This window comes from Talpa occidentalis, unplaced genomic scaffold (assembly GCF_014898055.3).
Source record: "Talpa occidentalis isolate TD23 unplaced genomic scaffold, MPIMG_talOcc4v2.1 talOcc4.5, whole genome shotgun sequence".
NCBI lineage: Eukaryota > Metazoa > Chordata > Mammalia > Eulipotyphla > Talpidae > Talpa > Talpa occidentalis.
Window position 1 is genome coordinate 49,311,747 of NW_023604861.1, and position 18,854 is coordinate 49,330,600.

An 18,854-nucleotide genomic window follows, 5' to 3' on the forward strand; every position below is an offset into this window, starting at 1 on the left:
GGTCTATCATTAATGTTAATGGCGGAAGGGCGGAAAATCCTGTGAATTTTCATTTACCCTACAATCAATTTATGCTGAGTTTCAAACTTGCAGTTTCCCTTTTTGATATAATTCGTAAGAACTTTTTTTGTCCTTATACAGTTGTGTTTTCTTATATCATCTTAAAGAAAGCATTTCTTTTTCCTCTTGTCTGGTCATATTTCATTCTTTAGATCTCTTAGCAAGGGAAGGGAGCCTGCCTCTGGAATTGTTGCAATCCCAGTGCTTGGTTACTAGGGTTAAGCTACCCCACACTGCCCCCCACTGAGTATGGAATCAACAGCTGTGAATCAGGGGTTATGTTCATGCTCTTTGCCCTTTCTGCCTTTCATAGAACTCATCCTTGGGAAGAAGATCTTTGCAAAGGCACCTTTCTTTTCTCTTGTTTGGTGTAACAAACTTTTATTGAGTGCTTGTATGCCAAGACCTTATGTTCCAAAGCCTGTGGGATTATATGGATGCATTTTAGATCCTATTGCCTTCAAAAAAGTCTTTGCTGAATGGGAATGAACTTGTGAATCTTATTAGTACCTAAATACTCTCAGCTGTGGGTTTTCCTGGTATGAGAAAATTTATTATTACTCTAGAACCAGAATGAAGACCAAAAAACAACAAATATTTTAAAGAGAGGAGGTTTATCACAGTAAGTTATACAGAAGTGTTGGAAGGGCCAGCGGAATAAAAGGGTCTGGGTAATTTTGCATAAAAATCAGTAACCATAGAAAGCTGTAATTGCCTCTGAGACTGGAGGAGCAAAGTGAGTACTGATTCCTAGGGCTTGTTTGTGCAGGTTGCTCTCAAGTTGTGATGCTGCATCTGAACCAGACCTAGGACTAGCACACCCTATTGCTGCTGAGGGGCCTCTATGCATGCCCTGCCTTACTGTGCTGGCTCTACTGGAGCCCGTGGCTGCCCACCATCACCTAGCTCTGCCTCAGGGACCATTGGAAAAATATGGCCCTCCCCAATGCTGCGCTTCTTATTGTCTGAACAAAGCCGGGACCTGACTGGCAGGGATGCCTGAGAAATATTGTTTTAAAGTTTCTGACTTCCTGCAATGATAAGGAGAGCACTGAAAAACAGGAGTGGGCCCAAATTCTACCAGAAAGAACGCCACATGGCAGGTCGAGTAACGTCACATACTTGGTGATTCAAATCAGTCTTTTTCTATTCCTCTCTCTCTCTCTCTCTCTTTTTTTTTTCTTTCTAAATCACTTAACGAAGTTTCTGAAGACTGGAATCACTTGGGCAGTGGATGGTTTTTTCCATTTTGATTTGATCTCGTTGTTAGTCATCACCTGTGTGAGTGAGGTACATAGTATTTTGGGGCCCATCTACCTGCTGGGAATGTGCACAGGTTTTGTTAGGGAGAATTTTGAAACTGAAGAGCTATTCTAATTTTTCAGTGATGTATTAGAAAAGGAACACTGCATGGTATTAGCTTGCAAGATACGTGAGATATATATAGGAATAAAATGGCCTACTAGGTAGGTAAACAGCTCTTAAAAGTGATTTTGTTTTCATAAGAAGTACAACAACATTTCTCTCATAATAACTATTAAAATATTAAACACTCCTGATAACATCTTTTGTCTTTATCAGAAATGTGGCCTCTGAACCATATGTATTCAGATTAGTCGTCTGGATGAGCAACTCTAACTCCTTTCTCTGTCTCTCTTGCTCCTTCTAGAATGGTCTTCAGTAGAGAAGCCATCAGGAGACTTCTTGCCAGTAATTGTCGCTGCTACAGCAATGATGCTCCTGATGACATGGTCCTCGGAATGTGCTTTAGTGGGCTCGGAGTCCCTGTGACACACAGCCCTCTCTTCCATCAGGTGAGAAAATTGGTTTTATTCCTACCTTCGAGGGAGAGAAGGGGATTTTCTCCTCACTTAAGGATCCTAGTTGTTTCCCTTCATATACTGTGGAAATAGTCTTAAGAGCTGTGTGGGCAGACTCCAGGGGGGGGTATGTTTAACAGAGCTGTTTGTCCAGAGGGTTGGTCCTCTGTCAGGTGCAACAGGAAGATGGAAGGCAGAAACATCTAGAACAGTATATGGTGTTTGACCAATATCCTTGTATGTAGGACCAAGGTTTCTTTGAGTTAAAAAATTGATGGCATAAAACATCATTAGATGCTACTTAGAAATAGGGCTGACAACATTGTCCTTTTGGCCAGTAAGTGTAAATAGTTCTAAGTTTCCTCAGTTTTTACCTTGTCTACTGGCAAGCTGTTGGGCTTTCTTCCTTTTAGTTGCTATTAAGCTGAGTGACCAAACTATTTCAACAAGCTTACATTCTGAGGGTTGTAGAAAAGAAGCATTGAGATGATATCTAACAGTAGTGGTTGGTGCTAATTGCATTACCATACTGCAGTTGAGGTTGGAAATGGGAATCCTATTTTTAGTAGTTTTTAAAGAATCAGGTCAGTGGATGTTCTTGTATTCCAAGAATAATAGCCGCTGTACTTACACTAAAAATAGTCAAAACGCATACTTATTCTTCAAGAAATTCAAAGCCTTTTGAAATTTGAAATGTGTCACTTCATGTGTATTTTAAGTGTCCTCCTTTATATTGAAGATAGTCCTCATGCTTTATTTAGTGACCAGTAGCCAACACTATCATAGCAGTAAATTGAGCATGACAGAAACAACACTAAGAATTAACTTGAATAAGGCAAAGAAAAATGTTCCCATTACCAAGAAAGTTCTTTTTTACATCCTTGAGGACCATAAGAAAGGATTGACTTTTAATAATAAATCTATGAAAACCTTGTTTTTAATTTATTATTATTTTTTAATTTTATATATTTTTTACATTTTCATTTTTGCACAATGTATGCATTTTCATCTTGGTTATAGCTCCCATACAATTCCCACCCCCCTTGTTTTGATCCTACTCCCTGCCCCCCCCAACCCCCTCCCACCATGTAGTGTGTCTCTGGTTTATAGTTGCTTGTTGCTTTTGATTTTTACTTTATTATAATTAGTCTCACTCATAGCAGGAATTTAGAAAACCTAAATAAAGGACCCGGAAAAAGACTAATTATAATTAAGTGAAAACCTTTTTTGTGGTACTGGTCAGTAGATACTTACCCATCTTTAAAACCCTCGATTGGTCTTTGCCATTTTAAGCCTATGTGTTGTGTTATGATGACTTAGAAAGAGGCAAGTTATCTCATAATGTTTCCCTCATAGAAAAGGAAGCGTAATTAAAACTGTTGGTATGTAAGGGAAACAATTTGTCTTTGTTACTATGACAGGTCATAGATTTTTATAGCAACCTTTTTCACTTAGGGAAGACTACACCAGTAAATAAAGTGATAAAGAGAAAAGAAAGAAGGGAAATAATCTAACCCTTACGCAAAAGTCCTTTGAAGATAATTTTAAAAATTTTTATTTCTCAAAGTTAAAACTCTTGATTTCTCTAATTCACATAATCCATCTTAAGCCTTTCCAAACCTTTTCAAACCTATCCTCCCCAACAGATACTGAAGTATTTTCTAATTCTGAAGCCTCTTTTAGAGAGTTTGCTGGGATTTGAGCATTACTTTACATTTGTAATGTTTGGAAACTGATCCAAACAGTGTATTTGTTGATATAGAGACAGAGATATAAAACAAAAAGTAATAAATCTAAAATTCTTGGTGAGTTGGGGCGTGGAAGACAGGGGAGGGCTGGCTCTTTTGAATAACCTCAGGTACAAATTTGACTGGGCCACATGTTTTCTTTGTATTAGGGAAAAGTTATTGTCAAATCATAAGCTTAGAAGAGGATTCAAAGGATTGTCTGGTTCATCCATTTGTTAAAAGCAAAATATTGGGAGCACATGGTTTTCTGTTCCTCCAAAGTTATATGCCATTAAGGAGCATGGCAGCTTGCCATGGCCAGTGAACCAGCTGAACCAAAGGTTCAAAATAACCACTTTAGGTTGCTGGAAATGAGCCAGAATCATTGAGAAGCATTTATTCCTGAAAAACAGCTGTAGTTTGCGGTAAGAAAAAGAATCTGCGGCCTTCTGAGACCGTCTGCATAAACACCCCACCCCAGCACCCTTCCATCACAGGTTGGTTAGAGAGACCCATAGCAGTTTTACCAGTATGGACCAGGCAGGGAAAAAAAAATATCTTTGCTGTCAAAATAGACTTGATTTGGGGACAGGGAGATCAAAACTCACAGGTATGTTCACTAAAACCTGAAATGGTCAAACTTGGTAGGAAACAAACAAGATAAATCTAAACCTTCATCTTTAGTTGTAGGTGTAGTTGTTGTTAGGGTCTCAGTTTCAGTAAAGGCATATTAGCCAGAAATTTACTACCTAACACCCTAGAAAGACGAAAGCAGTAGTAAGGTTTCAAAGCTTCCTGACCCATTAAGAAACTCTGCGTGTGCGCACAGACAGTGGGGTGAGCCAGTGGGAAGTAGAAACCAAGACATATTTGAAAACTAACTGAAGTTTTGAATGTGCTTCACAGCCCAAACATAGGTAGTCACTTTATGGACTTCAGATCTTTGAGCACAACTTCTAGGTGTATTATAAGATGACAATAATATAAGCTATGATATAAACTGAGTTTAAGCAGTTCAGGCACAGGAGTGACTTCTACCCAAACTAAATAATAAAAATAAACATTCAAAGTTGAGTGGAAATATAGCACCAACACTCTGCAGGGAGAAAGATTCCACAGTTTAAGCAAGTTATTAAAAAATAAAAATGTAATAAAAGTAAGCATTGTGAGTTGCTAATACATTACCCAAAATAACCAGATTTCAACAAAATATTCTGGGTAATGTAACCAGACATACTCAGAAAAATGTTGTTGGTGGAAATTAACTGACGCTGAGTGGGACGGATGTCATTTTTGGAGTTGCTGGGTTCAGAGAGTGGAGTCCTTGGGTTCATCCTGGGAAAGGTTTCACCAGAGCTCCCCTTCTACCAGCAGTGGCGAGTTCCCAGGTAAGTTCCTCCACAAGACAGATATGTTAGTTATATCCAGAAGGGCAGGTTTACTACAAAAGGGAGAGAAGAATAAAGGACACTTTCATATATACAAATGGGCAGAAAGGGCTTCCCCAAAAGGGACAGGTTTGATAAGAGAGGCCTGCATGGTTGCAGGCAGGCTGCCTTGCAGAGAGCTGCGTCTGCTGAGGGTGGTCAGTGAAGAGAAGCCCCGGCAGGTACAGGTCACGGGCAGGCAGGAAGGCTGCTGCCCTGTGGAGGGACAGAGTTGGCAAAAAGGAGCACCTGCATAGGCACAGGTGGGCAGAAGGGCTGCTGCCCTGTGGCGTTGCAGAGATTGCACTGATAAGTCTTTTCTTTGGTAGGGGCTCACTCCTTTATGGGGTAGTTTGTTTCTTGTTGACTTGAATAAACTATGTAGAATTTGAAAGGGGCCAGATTTCTACAATGGCCCTCAATCTCCACACCTTCACCTTCAAGTCCTCACTGCTGACACCCCCTATGGCAGTCTGATACCTGCTTGGGTCTTGTGCTTTGTGATGTAGGCTTGGGGCCTGAGGATCTTAGTTCCCATAGCTGGGTTAATGGCTGTTAATCTCTTCTACCCCCATCTCCAGCTCTTGGCATTACCAGCCAGGTTTCTGATCTTGTGGCTCCTCCTTTCCAGTTTTTCTACCCTTATTCTCCATCAGGACCAGATCTTAGAATTGATAGTCAGAGACTTCAAAATAGATTTTTTAAAAATGGTAGTTGCATAGTTAAAGGAAACTGTGTTCAAAAACCTTAAAAAATTTGAGGACAATAACTCAATGAATAACAAATTTTAATAGGAAAATAGACTGTGATAATGAGCCAAATGAAAAGTAGTTGTAAAATCCAATAACTGATGTGAGAAATTGTCTAGATGGATTTAGCAGTAGAAACACAGAAATTCAGTTATTTGTAACATAACAAGATTGAGAACAAAGGAAGTATGGACAGTCTCACCTTTTAATTTAATATTGTATTCAGAAGTTCTAGTCAGTGCAATATGGCTAAAAAGAAATATAAGGATGAAGATTGGAAAGGAGGTAGTCAAATTTTCTTGATCCACATAAAGTCATTTTTGGAGTTGTTTGGTTCTGAGAGTGGAGTCCTTGGGTTCATTTTGGGCAAAGTTTCACCAGAGCTCCTCTTTCAGCAACACTGGCAAGTTTCCCAGGCAAGTTTCTCCATAAGACAGAGATGTTGGATCCAAAAGGGCAGGTTTATTATAAAAGGGAGAGAAAAGGACACTTGCATAGATGCAAGTGGGCAGAAAGAGCTGCCCCAAAAGGGACAGGTTTGCTAGGAGAGAGGCGTGCATGGTCACAGGCTAGCAGCCTTGTGAGGAGAGCTGTCTCTGCTGAGGGAGGTCAGTGAAGAGAAGCCTGGTAAGGTACAGGTCACGGCAGGCAGGAAGGCTGCTGCCCTGTGGAGGGACAGGGTTGGCAAAAAGGAGCACCTGCATAGTCACAGGTGGGCAGGACTGCTGCCCCGGCCATTCACTTCTACCCCCACCTCCAGCCCCTGGCATTGTATGAGCCAGGTTTCTGGTCTGTGGTGCCTCCTTTCCAACTTTTCTATCCTTATCTTTCATCACACAGACAATGTGATCTTGTAGGTAGAAGAAATCCTAAGATTCCACTAAAAGGAAAACAAAACAAAACATACTGTTAGAAATAAATAGGTAAATTTAGCAAGATTGCAGGCTACAAGATCAATAGACAAAAACAATTGTATTGTTTTAATAACAAGAATTCTGAAAATGAAATGAAAACTGTCACTTAAATAGTATCAAAATGAATAAAATACTCAGAGATAAATGAAAAAGAAGCTATACTCTTCAGTGAATATAAATTACTGTTGAGAGAAGATCTTCAGTAAATGGAGAGCTATATACCACATTCATGAATTGGAAGACTCAGTGTGTCATGATGACAAATTCCATTGTTGTGATTTTTTAAAAATTCATTTAAAAGGGGTTTTATTAGCTCATTTTATTCAGGTAAAATTAACTCAGACTTTATTATGAATGCACATATGATGTCTTATGGATCAGAAACAGATTTTTAAATTAAATACCTCACAGTAAATAATGAGCACATCCTGCTCCCAACTCTGCTCCAAGCGTCCATAGGACCTAGTTTTTACCTCTAGGGCAATACCGGGAGAGCTAGCCGAGTTAGCCTACAAAAGTGACCAGAGGAGAGGAGGAGGGATTGTATGGGGACTATAACCAAGATGAAAATGCATACATTGTGTAAAAATGAAAAATGATGTAAAAAAAAAAAATATATATATATATAAAGCGACCAGATACCCATAAGAAAGGGATGATAAGGGAAAATTGCTTTCTCTGCTTTCATAGGTAAAAAGGCTGTGGATTCGTTCCCCGTCCTCATTCTAGCTCTTTGGTATGCAAATAAACCTCACTGAGGCCTTATTCCTTGAAATAAATGTATTCCCCTAGGGTGATGGTCTTCATCTCTTCCTGACTTCTTGGGGCTTAACCTCAGCACTTAGTTAAGGGTATAACCGTTTGCCTTCTTCAGCAGTTAGTGGAAGTTTTACTGTCATTTTGGATTAGAGCAGTTAACCAAACAAATGGATACAGATTTGATTCCTGTGGAATATGATGTTTCCAGTAGACAAAGGCTTTTAAAAAAAAAAAAATAGGAACACAGAATCCAGCGAAATTCATTGCCCCACCTCCCACAAATTGATCTATAACCTCAGTGTAATCTATATCAGAATTATATTAGGCTTCTTTAAAGTAATAAATAAGCTGTTGTTGCTGGAAAATACCAGATTCTTTCTGCCTGTCACAATTGTCGAAACCAAAAGACAAAGGACAAGGACTGAATCTTTAATATGCACTTTAATTAGATCAGCAAGCTAATCTGAGAACTGAGGAGCATCATGCTCCAAAGAAAACTGTTCTAACACCTCATCTCTAACGAGCTACTTTATAGTGAGTTAAACAAAGGCAGTTAATTATCAGTGAATGGCCTTCACTCCAGGCAGTTAACAACTTCTGGGAGTTTTATGGCACTCTGTCTCTCTGGCAGTTCCCACACTGCTGGCATCTGGATTTAGAGCACTTCACTCCTTCGGGGATGGTCAGTTTCTGTCAGAGATGGCATCCATCACTCTTCCAGGTGCCTCCTGGATTGGAAAGTTAACTTAGAGCAAACAGGTTGTGACCAGGTCAAATGGTGTGTGTACATGCAGATTCCAAACTATACATGGTGCCCTGTTCATCAGTTTGAATTTCTCCCTCTTAATGTCCTTGTCTTCATGCAGGTTTGGGTAGTCTCTCATTTCCTGCACACAGTTCTGCCATACTCTACCTCTGTTTCTGAGTCTTCCCTCACCCCTAATGACCCTGCCTATTCGTGTCAGGATTTCTTTCTGGCATTGTTTTGTGCCCAGAGATGTGATTATTAGAGAATTTTGGATGTTACAGATGTCTGTTTGGATGCATTTTAACTCTAGTTTGTCTGATTCTTTTCCATTATCTCATAATGCTTAGCATATTCTAATGCTCAGTAAACCACTCCACCTACTCCTGAGATGCAGTTAATTACTTCTAGAATCTGCATCAATAGAGGAAAGATATATATATATGCATTTCATATGGCTTTCCTCTTATTAAATGCATTTGTATCTGCAAATATTCATGTTTAAGTATGAAAAAACAAGAACAGATTTGTTTTCACTGTCTTTATGTGTTTCTCCGGGGACCGCTGTGAAATTATCTGAGAACTGAGTTGAAAGTATAAAGTTATCCTAGGTTTTCTTCACTGTCAGTGAGGTCTTAGATGGCCTTGCCAATAAACATCATGTAATGTATGAACTCCCTCAGATAATATTTAAAACCATCCCAACTCAACTAGGCTTTATTCCTGTATGTATTTTTGGTCTGTCTATTTCTTTAAAATTCTCTTCTATATTTTTAACTCCATGAGCACATAGAATTCTTTTAATCTTTTAAACTTATATATATATATATATATATATATATATTTTTTTTTTACATCATTGTTCATTTTTGTACAATATTTGCTTTCTCCTCTCAGGTGTAGTCCCCATAAATTCCCACCACCAGTTCACCATCATCATAATCCCTTGTGCTCTTCCCTCCTCTGTTTTGATCTCGCTCCCTCCCCCTCCCCTGCAAAATGTCTCTGATTTATAGTTGCCTGTTAATTTTGTTTTATTTATTCTTGTTATTTTTTTCCTGATCCCTTATTTGGTTCCCCTATATTCCTCCTATAAATGAAACCATCTGGTATTTTTCTTTTCCTTCTGACTTATTTCACTGAGCATAGTCCCTTCTACCTCCATCCATGTTGCTGTGAAGGGCATGAGTTTATCTTTTTTGATTGCTGAGTAGTATTCCACTGTGTGTGTGTGTGTGTGTGTATATATATATATATATATATATATATATATATATATATATATATATGTATATGTCATCTTCTTGGTCCAGACCTCTGATTTTGGGCTTCTGGATTGTTTCCATACCTTACCTATTGTAAATAGGAGCACATAGAATTTTTAAAAGACAACAAAATAGCCATTATGAAACTCTTTATGACTTTCAAAAGTCATTATAAAATCTTCCTCACAGATATTACCGTCTGAACACTCATCTGAACACTATTATTTGTATCTCTATCAGATAAGGCCTCCCGAAGTGGCCAGGATGGTTAGGGCATGCTGATGTGGGGGCCTGAGGCACAGTGCATTGAAGACAGGCTGTGGGGACCAGGGACACTGCACCAGCCCATGCCCCCATTCCCACCTCTACTAGTCATATTACCCCAAGAAAGTGATAATTATGTAAGCTCTGGTTTGCTCATCTCTAAACTGGGAATGAATCATGATATTCTGACCATCTTGCAGGACTGTTTGAGGGACTAAATGGGATGAAAGTATTCTGTAAACCATTGAAGGGGGTCTAAATATTCACATTCAAATTTAAGCAGTAATAAAAAAAACCTAGAGAAAACTTTTGTTCTTAAAATATATCTAGTTTTGGGCCTCCCTGGTGGCACAAGGGGTTAAGTCTCAGCACCATCGCCGACCAAGCTATCGCTAACCAAACTATCACCAACCAAGCTATCCCCAACCACTGCAGCATGAGTTCAATCCCCAGCCAGGGAGCTACCCACATGGCTCAGCAGACCTCTCCTGTCTCACCTGCTGCTCCCCTCAGCAGTATATTTCAGTCTTTGGTGAATCCTCTCACCCCCCAACCCCTGGCGCCCACCCCAGTTCTTATATGCATAAGTAAATAAAAGAAATCTTTAAAAAATATATATCTAGTTTTACTATTTTAGTATTGACAAACTAGTGAGTTACTATACAGCACAGATAGGCTATATAATTTGTAAACAAAGTTAGTATTGAGAGATGATGGATGCTTGGCTTAGAGCAAACAAAATAGTGTCTGGTGTCAGTTTCCTTCCATATCCTATAGGTTACTGATTCTCTTTAAATTTCATTAAGTTTTAGAGATTTCAAGATGATAACTTTTAGGCTCTCTTGCAGACAGTTTGGATTACTTGAAATTTCCATGGACACTTCTGGAACCAGGCTAATATTTAGGTAGGAAGAGGGTGCCAGTCCCTGTCTTACCCTTCTGCCTGATACTATGCTAGTGCAGTGGACAGGCAAAGGTACCCCGATGAGCTCCTTGGTCCAGACCACCCCCCTCAACCTATGTGACCAGTTTCCTTAGTGGGACATGTGAAATAATTTTTCTGCCATTTTGCAGGAGTCATAATATAATAGTAACTTAAATGACTTTGCAAAGAAAACTTTTTCTATTTATGATCATGGTTGAGGAATCTAGAGGTATGACTATGTACCAGAAACAACAACAAATAAAAACAGTAGCATTTGGGATATTTAAGTAATTGAGACAATAAAGCAAAAGAGCCTACAGTTAAAGGGAAGAGGGTGGAAAAGATTTTCCTTCTTACCTTTAAGTTCCCATAACCAGTATTAAATATTGAAGGAAAGCAGGCGCTTCATAAATTCAAATACTATTCTGAAGCAAAATTGCATTGGATGGATAAGAAAGCGTAGTTCTCTGTTCTCCTCCTGGCAGGCCCGGCCCATGGATTACCCTAAGGACTACCTTTCTCACCAAGTTCCCATATCGTTCCACAAACACTGGAACATCGATCCAGCAAAGGTATATTTCACGTGGTTGGCACCCAGTGAGGAAGACAACGCCAGACAGGAGACAGAAAAAGTCTTTAAAGAAGAATTATAAAGCACGGTGAGCAGAGTTTGGGTAGTAAAAGCAGCCGAAACTGACTTCATCCTGCCGTGCTGTGGTCACAATACAGGGAGAGCCATGTGGCATTGGGAGTATCCTAACTTTAGGTGGAAATTATGTATATTGTACTTCTGAGGGGGCAAGAAAAGGAGTCATAGGGATTTTTTTTTCTGGGAAAACTCAACGTGCTTTTCTATTATGCAGTTATTGTAATACACTGTGTTGACTGTGTATTCTTCAAGCTGTTATACAGGAAAATAATTGGTACCAGAAGTCTCCATTCTGTTCACTCTCTTCATTATAATGAAGATTTCAGTTGGTCATGAGACTGGGGAGAGGTGACTGTCCATCATCTTGTATATAGAAGACAGAAAGGACTTAGTACAAGGACAGTGTGAACTTTTTAAACCATAATGTTAATGATGACAATTATTGCCTGGTGACTCAGTAGCAATAATGCTGTATTATGGATCATTCATGAAACATCCTAACCATCTAGATATGCAGTCCCCTGTTGTCTGTAATCAGGGTTGTTATGTTTCATCCATTTTTCTGTTTGTGCCTCATCAAAAAGAAAATAAGAAGTCTTTGACTAGAGCATTCTGTTTCTTTAGAGGTTCATCTGCATTCTATTTCTCCCTAAAGCCCTATCTTTATGACCTACTTGTAACATGAAAGTATAATGGATGCTGCCAGGAAATAGTGTCCTCAATATTTAAGACAATGTTGTGTTTTATTCAAGTCAGTGAGCACCATATCAGTCTCAGGAAGTGAATTAATTTGTACCTGAAGCTTTACTTTTATTTTTCTTTGAACATTACTTAACGACTCTCTCCTGACTCAGAATAGGCCTTCCATCCCCAAGCACCATAAAACCCTGGTGAAAGAACAGCATGGTGATTTGGCAGTTTTCCTGGGTTCTTAAGACATGACATTTGAACATAGTATTTTGAAACAGCTCTAATTTTCAAATCAAATCTTTAATATATAGTTATTTAACATACTCATTAATTTGTAAAAAGTACTCTGTATTTTAATGTTTCAATCTTGTAATTCAGTTTTCTAAAGGTATTTGCATAAAATTTGATTTTAATGTCTAAAACTAATTTTGGTATATCAAATATTTTCCTCTTTTTTTAAAAAATAAAAATTCCCATTTGTTAACTTTGCTTGTAATGCTTTTATAGACAAGCACAGGGTTTTAAAAGCCATACTACCAGAAGTACCCATGTGTATGTTTTTTTAACGGTATATTTTTCTTCTTAGATTTGATTCATTTCCAAAGTGATGCAATAGTATTTATCATTTTCTCAAGTTAGAGAATACCAGGATTGGTATGTTTTCAGCGATACCTGAGTACAGTGGATTCGTTTTGTGACAGTGGATTTTGTGACCCATCCAAGTACTAACCCGGGGCTGTCAGCTGGGTTAGAGAATGCTAAGGATTTATAGATCTCGTCAGGCTGTTGCTGTGACATCAGCGTGTTGTCATACTGGGATTGTCGTCATTGCTGCCATCGTAGTCACCTTCGTGTCATCTGTAATGATACTGCTGGAGAGTCTGTCTGTCTGACCCAGGGGAGAAGAGTCTTCAGTCCTTCCTACTCTGCCTACAAATTCTCATGCTCAAAATACAGGATGTTCATTTGACAGGGTTAAACCAGCATCTGTGTGTGAAGATCCATGCCAGCTTTCTTCTGTGTTAGGATCAGTGCCTTCTACTGATACCGGAGCGCCTCCTCTGGTACTTTTGGTGTTTCTGTTAATTATGTTTACTTTTTTGGAACTATGTCACCCTAACCACCAATAAAGATCTTTGTCTAAGTTTCTGATTTCTCAAATGTAGTCATCATTCCGACCCAGAGGGGAAGTAGAAAGAGACATGGAGAAGAGCTACAATGAAATCACAGAAAAGCATTGGCAGCTCAGTAAACACAGTCTTCAGAGGAAAAAATTAATTAAAAGCTATTCTTATAAGAATAGAGAAGACCATCAGACACTGAAGATATATTTATACAAAGTCTGTAAAATCGTAATCCTTTTTATTTAAAGACTTTGAGATGATATTTTGAAACTGATTCCCATATAGATCATATCTAAGAATGATATTTTGAATCTGAACTTTCCTGACAATTTGGAAGAACTGTTATATCCATACTTCTTTTGCCTTTTTAATAGGGATCTACTTCCAAAAGACTATTTTTATTTTAGGGATATTGACCTCAAGGAGTTATATGTGGCATAACTGGAATGCCAGTTTTGCTTTTAAGCTAACCAAAGCAAGTTTTCTGACTAGGATTTTTTTTTAACTGTTTGGGAACATAAAAGAGTAGTATGGTAGGCTGAGTGATACTATGTTGGAACCTATAAATACAAGTACACTCAGATTTCCTGATTGAGTAAACTTAGTGCTTCCACATTCATATCCATTATTATTGTTTATGTATTGATATTCCCCCCCCAAAAAAATTAATAAAGTAGGCACTTCTAAGGAATGGCTCAATTGTTTTCCATTCATAATCAGAAATGTAATTTCTGTGGACTAAAAGGAATCAATTGATAGAATTTTGTATTAAAACCTCCCACTATGTGCCAGACATCTCAGGATGCCCCTTGTCTGCCCTATTCACCACTCTGTCCTCGGCATCTTTGAATGCCTAGCATAAAGTGTCTTTATGTTTCCAAGCATTCTATAATATGTCACCTGCAAAATGTGTTTCCTCCCCTGGATAGAAAGTGAAAAACCTATTTCTGGCGTTGTCTTTTAGCATGTTTCTTCACTTTAAAGACACTTTGAAGGAAGTACGGGTAGGTGCAAGGAGAAGTGATATACAATTAACCAGTAAGCACAGACGGTTTCTAATAGTGATAAATGCTATAACAACACTTAGAACAGGTACTATGATAGAACCAGGCCGGAGCTGGGGACGATGAGTGAATTGAGTGATCAGAGAGCTTCTTTGAGAAGGTGATACATTGGAGTAAAGATACAATGACTAGATGGAGTCAGGATTGAAAGATCCTATGCTACGGGCAAGTTCAATCCCTGGCCAGGTAGCTAACCCACATGGTGCAGCAGACCTCTCCTGTCTCGCCTGCTGCTCCCCTCAGCAGTGTATTTCAGTAGATCTGCCTTTTCTCCCCACTTTGTCTCTGGTGAATCCTCTCACCCCCTGCATCTCTGGTCTGCACCCCCACTGTTGGATGCGTAAATAAATCTTTACTAAAAAAAATCCTGTGCAGGGTGATCTAGTTAGAGGGAACAGCAAATGTGAAGGTTGCCATGTCATAACTGAGAAAGAAAGCCAGTTGGATTGTTTGGCTGTCATTGTTACTATTAGACCTCCAGATGATGTCAAATAAACATCTGACTGAGAAATTTGGAGCTCAATTGAGAAGCCAGGGCTGGAGATAAAAATATGGAATGCAGCATTTTAAAGGTTTTGTAAACCACAAAACTGAAAAAATCCTCTTTGGCAAAACTGAAGGGAGAGGAAGAAATCAGGGCTGGCCTGAGTAGACTAGTGAGGTGGGAGGGGACACAGAGTTGGGGTGTAAGGGAAGCTTGTATTTATTTAGCTCTAGATTTCCTTATCTTTAAAAAACATCTAGTAGTAACTTAGAGTACTGAACTACTTTTACTTTTCCTGCAGGTGGTATGATAGTTTTATTTTCTCCCTTTTTTGACCTTTATTAGTATCTGTAGGTGCTAAAACCTGATTTTTGCAGTTTCAGACTCAGCAGGGTGGTGGAGGCCTGGAGGGTTGGTGGCTGGCTGAAGCTTGTGGCTTGGGTGATAGACCTCTCTGGAGTTCCAGATCTGTGACTCAGACTCTGTGTCCTTAGTGCCAGTCCTGAGGGTGGGAGTGACTGGGGTGGGGTGCAGTCTAGAGCACAGTCTTTGATCTCTCCTTCCAGAGAATTCTGGTCTGTGTGGAGCACCCTGGCTCCTCCACACCTTTCCCCTTAGTCAAGTGTATATGCTTCCACACTGTTTAGCTCCCCCATCACCAGGTCCTTTGGCTGAATGGCACACCACTGTCTATGTCCCCAGCTCTGCAGCAGAGCTTTCAGGTATTTTTCCACTCCCTTCCTGCTCAGTGAGGCTTGGCGTTCTTCCCTGTTGCATCTGTCTTGGTTTCCGATGCCTAAGAGATGTCCCAGTTTTGTTGCAAGCCACAGGACACTTTGGTGTAGTGTTCCTCCAATGAACTCTTAGGTGATCCTCTCAGGAGTGAAGCAAGGAGCCTGTTTCACCATATTGGTCCTACCTTCATTATGATTTGATTTGATTAAAATGACTTATTGAGCACCTAATGTGTGAGCATTAATTTCCTGTGGTGACTGCAACAATTTGTCACAAATTGGGTAGCTTAGGGAAAAGCTTGTCTGTAGAGTTTTGAGAGGTTAGCAACCTTCTTTCATTTTGTCCTGTTTCTGTCTCTTTGAGTCCAAGCTGGGAGGGTATCTGCTTGATATAACAATCTTAAAAACCTCTTAAGTCTCCTGTGTATGTCAAGTGGATTCATGACATTAGACCAGGAGCTTCTCCATCCATTTTCCTGATTATTTCATCCCAATTCCTGGCTTCTGCTGAGATGATTTAGGGGCTTTATGGGACACACATTCAATCTTTTCAACCCTTTGTGTGAGGAAATATTCTGACCTTTCAATCCTCTCAGGGCACGAGCTGCGATTGTCCACCTACACCCTGGTCTCTTCAGAGCGCACTGCTTTTCTAATATTGATTTTTGCATCTTTTACCATCCGGGTTGACTAAGAATTTCCCAGATCATCAAGTCCAGGTTCCTTTTTACTTAATAGTGCTTTTTTCAAATTATTTCTTTGCTCTTAAATTTTACAGTAAGCTACAAAAGAGACCAGGTTGCACATTCTTCATTGTGCTTGGAAATCTCAATGTAATACCTGAGCTTGCAGCTTACATGTTCCCCTTTCTGGGGGAGTACAATGCAGTTAGACTTCCTGCCACTATAAAATAGGCATCTCCTTCCCTCCACTCTCCACAATATTTTTCTTATTTCCATCTGATTGCTCACCAGCTGGCCTTTAAAGTTCAGATTCCTGTTTATAATAACATGTATATCTTAAAGATGATATAAACTTTCTCTTCCATGCCCCTTCCTCCTGAGTCCTCACTAGCAGCATCTGTAAGACCCACTTCTATCAACAGCGTATTTAAAGCAAAGTAGGCTTTTTCTATTATGGATGTCAAAATTCTCCAGCTTCTACCCGTTACTCAGGCCCAAAGCCACTTCTGCATTTTGGGGTATCTATTATAGCAACTCAGGTCCAAAGCCACTTCCGCATTTTGGGGTATCTATTACAGCAACCCGTCATTTCCTAGTACCAAAACTTGTACCTGCAGCTGCTGTAACAAATGACCATGAACTTGGTGACTTAAAACAACTGGAATTTATTCTCTAACAGTTCTGGAGGCCAGAAGTAAGCTTACTGAGCCAAAATCAGGGTGTTAGGAAGGCAATGCTCTTTCCAGAGGCCTGAGGAGAGTTTCCATTCTTTGCGTTTTCCAGCTTTGGTATCTGCTGCATTTCTTGGTTTGTGGTCACATTTTTCCAATTTCTGCCCCTCTGGTCACACTGACTTCTGGCTGTGTGTCAAATATCCTCTATAGAAGAGGCATATGGTTGCATTCTGAGCCCGTCTGGGCAGTCCAGGAAAATCTCCCCATCTCTAGATGCTTTACCCAATCTCATCTTCAGAATTTTTCTTTTTTCCATATCATGTAATGTTCACGGGTTCCAGAACTATGTTTTGGGGGGAGGGGATAGGGAGTGGAGGTTATGAACATTATTCAGCTTACCACAGTGTGCTACCCTTAGTGAACTATTTTCAGACATTGGCAAGTCAGTGGGTGAGAGTCTAGAGACGCCTGGTCCACTCAGTCATTCACTTTTTCATTTCAAAAATATACTTTGAGCAACTACATTGTGCTTAGCATTGTGCTAGACACTGGAAGACATGGTACTCAGTGCCACCTACGTCATCCACATAAGGACACACATACACACATTTTCTTTGTTATAAAAGCCATTTTTAAAAAAGATTTATTTATGCATACAAGAACTGGGGAGCAGGCCAGAGGTGTGGGGGTGAGAGAATTCATCAGAGACAGAGTGGGAAACAGAACAGGCAGATGGACTGAATCACACTGCTGAGGGGAACAGCGGGCGAGGCAGGAGAGGTCTGCTGTGCCATGTGGGTATCTCCCTGGCTGGGGATCGAACTCATGCACAGTGGCTGCTGATAGCTTCATAGGTTGCGTCTTAATCCCTTGCACTACCAGGGAGGCCCAAAAGCCATTATTTAGATAGAGGTGAAGTTAAGATTTCTTGTAGCATTCTGGGCTTTGTTGCACCCTGGTCTACGTGACATTTTCAGACATTCCTAAATCTGGAATTTCTTTTCACTGTTTTAACTCCTTGTCTCATTTCTCATCTTGTTACAGGGCAAGGAGAGGGGTACCTCAGAACCCCCAAACCTGCCTGTTCTAAATAGATTCTGTCATCCGCTGCATCAAGACAAAACATACAAGACCTTTAATGGAAAGGAACTTTAATACAATTAATGTGCAATACAGAAGAGACAATATAGTTTTTAAATCAAGACAAAATATTTAAGACCTTTAATGTAAAGGAAATTTAATACAGTTAGTGTGAATACAGAAAAGACAAAGAATGTAATTTTTAAATCAAGCACCCAGTTACCCGTCCCCTTGTGGGTAAAAGTCCACCCAAACAGGATTGGCCCAAAGCAAGGCCCAAAAGCTTGCCTCAAGTCTAAAGTACATTTTGGCGGGGACCCATAGAAAAGGGTCAGAAGCAGTCAGACAAGTCTGGGAGGAAAAGAGCAAAATCAAAATTAAGATAAAAGCTGCCATTGTTAACCTCCCCATGGGTCTTTCACACACATCTCTTTCAACCAGTCCAGGGCCAAGAAGCAAGTGCAGATTCTTCAGATGTCTCTCTGCTCCACGTGCCTTCTCTAGGTCTTCTTCTTGCTCTCCATCCTGCTTCCTTCCTACTCCAGTTTCCTCTCCAGCTTCTTCCCCTCCCTGCTCAGCTCCACCTTCCCTTAGGTGGGACAGGAAACCTGGTACCTCCCTTTTTCCTGGGGACCCCCTGTTACAATCTGAGTTTCTCCTGATTCCACAATTGGAATTGGGAGTTACTCTGTTCCTTTACATTGAGGTGCAACAAGCACTAGATTAAAATGTTCTAGGGCTTTTTGGACTTTCCAGACTCTAGAACTCTAGAAAAAGATGGCATTGTGGCTGACATCTTGTGGCCAGGGGATAACACACAAGAAAAGCTAATACCCTGACCTTGGTGAGTCTAAGGATGCTTAATTATATTATTGAGTCATTTAAGTAACCCCTGGGACTTTGAATCAAGTAACCAATATTTTTTTTTTGTTTGTTTATTTATATAAGCTCTGGTGTACAGGCCAGAGGCGCGGGAGGGTGAGAGGATTCACCAGAGACAGAGCCTGGAGCAGAACA

General features: G+C 39.9%; 1 protein-coding gene across 6 annotated transcripts in view; it reads left to right on the forward strand.

Moving 5' to 3' along the window:
• Window positions 1–13,255, forward strand: part of B3GLCT (beta 3-glucosyltransferase) — a 101,919-nt gene extending 88,664 nt beyond the window's left edge. For 4 of the 6 annotated variants that reach the window (XM_037527129.2, XM_054701366.1, XM_054701367.1 and 1 more), the window contains 2 exons: window positions 1,730–1,874; window positions 11,141–13,255. In XM_037527129.2, coding sequence (XP_037383026.1) covers window positions 1,730–1,874; window positions 11,141–11,308 — 313 coding nt within the window. In that variant the 3' untranslated portion in view covers window positions 11,309–13,255. The remainder of the gene's footprint in view (window positions 1–1,729; window positions 1,875–11,140) is intronic. The other 2 variants (XM_037527131.2, XM_037527130.2) reach the window with 1 other exon arrangement.
• Window positions 13,256–18,854: the final 5,599 nt, after the last annotated feature.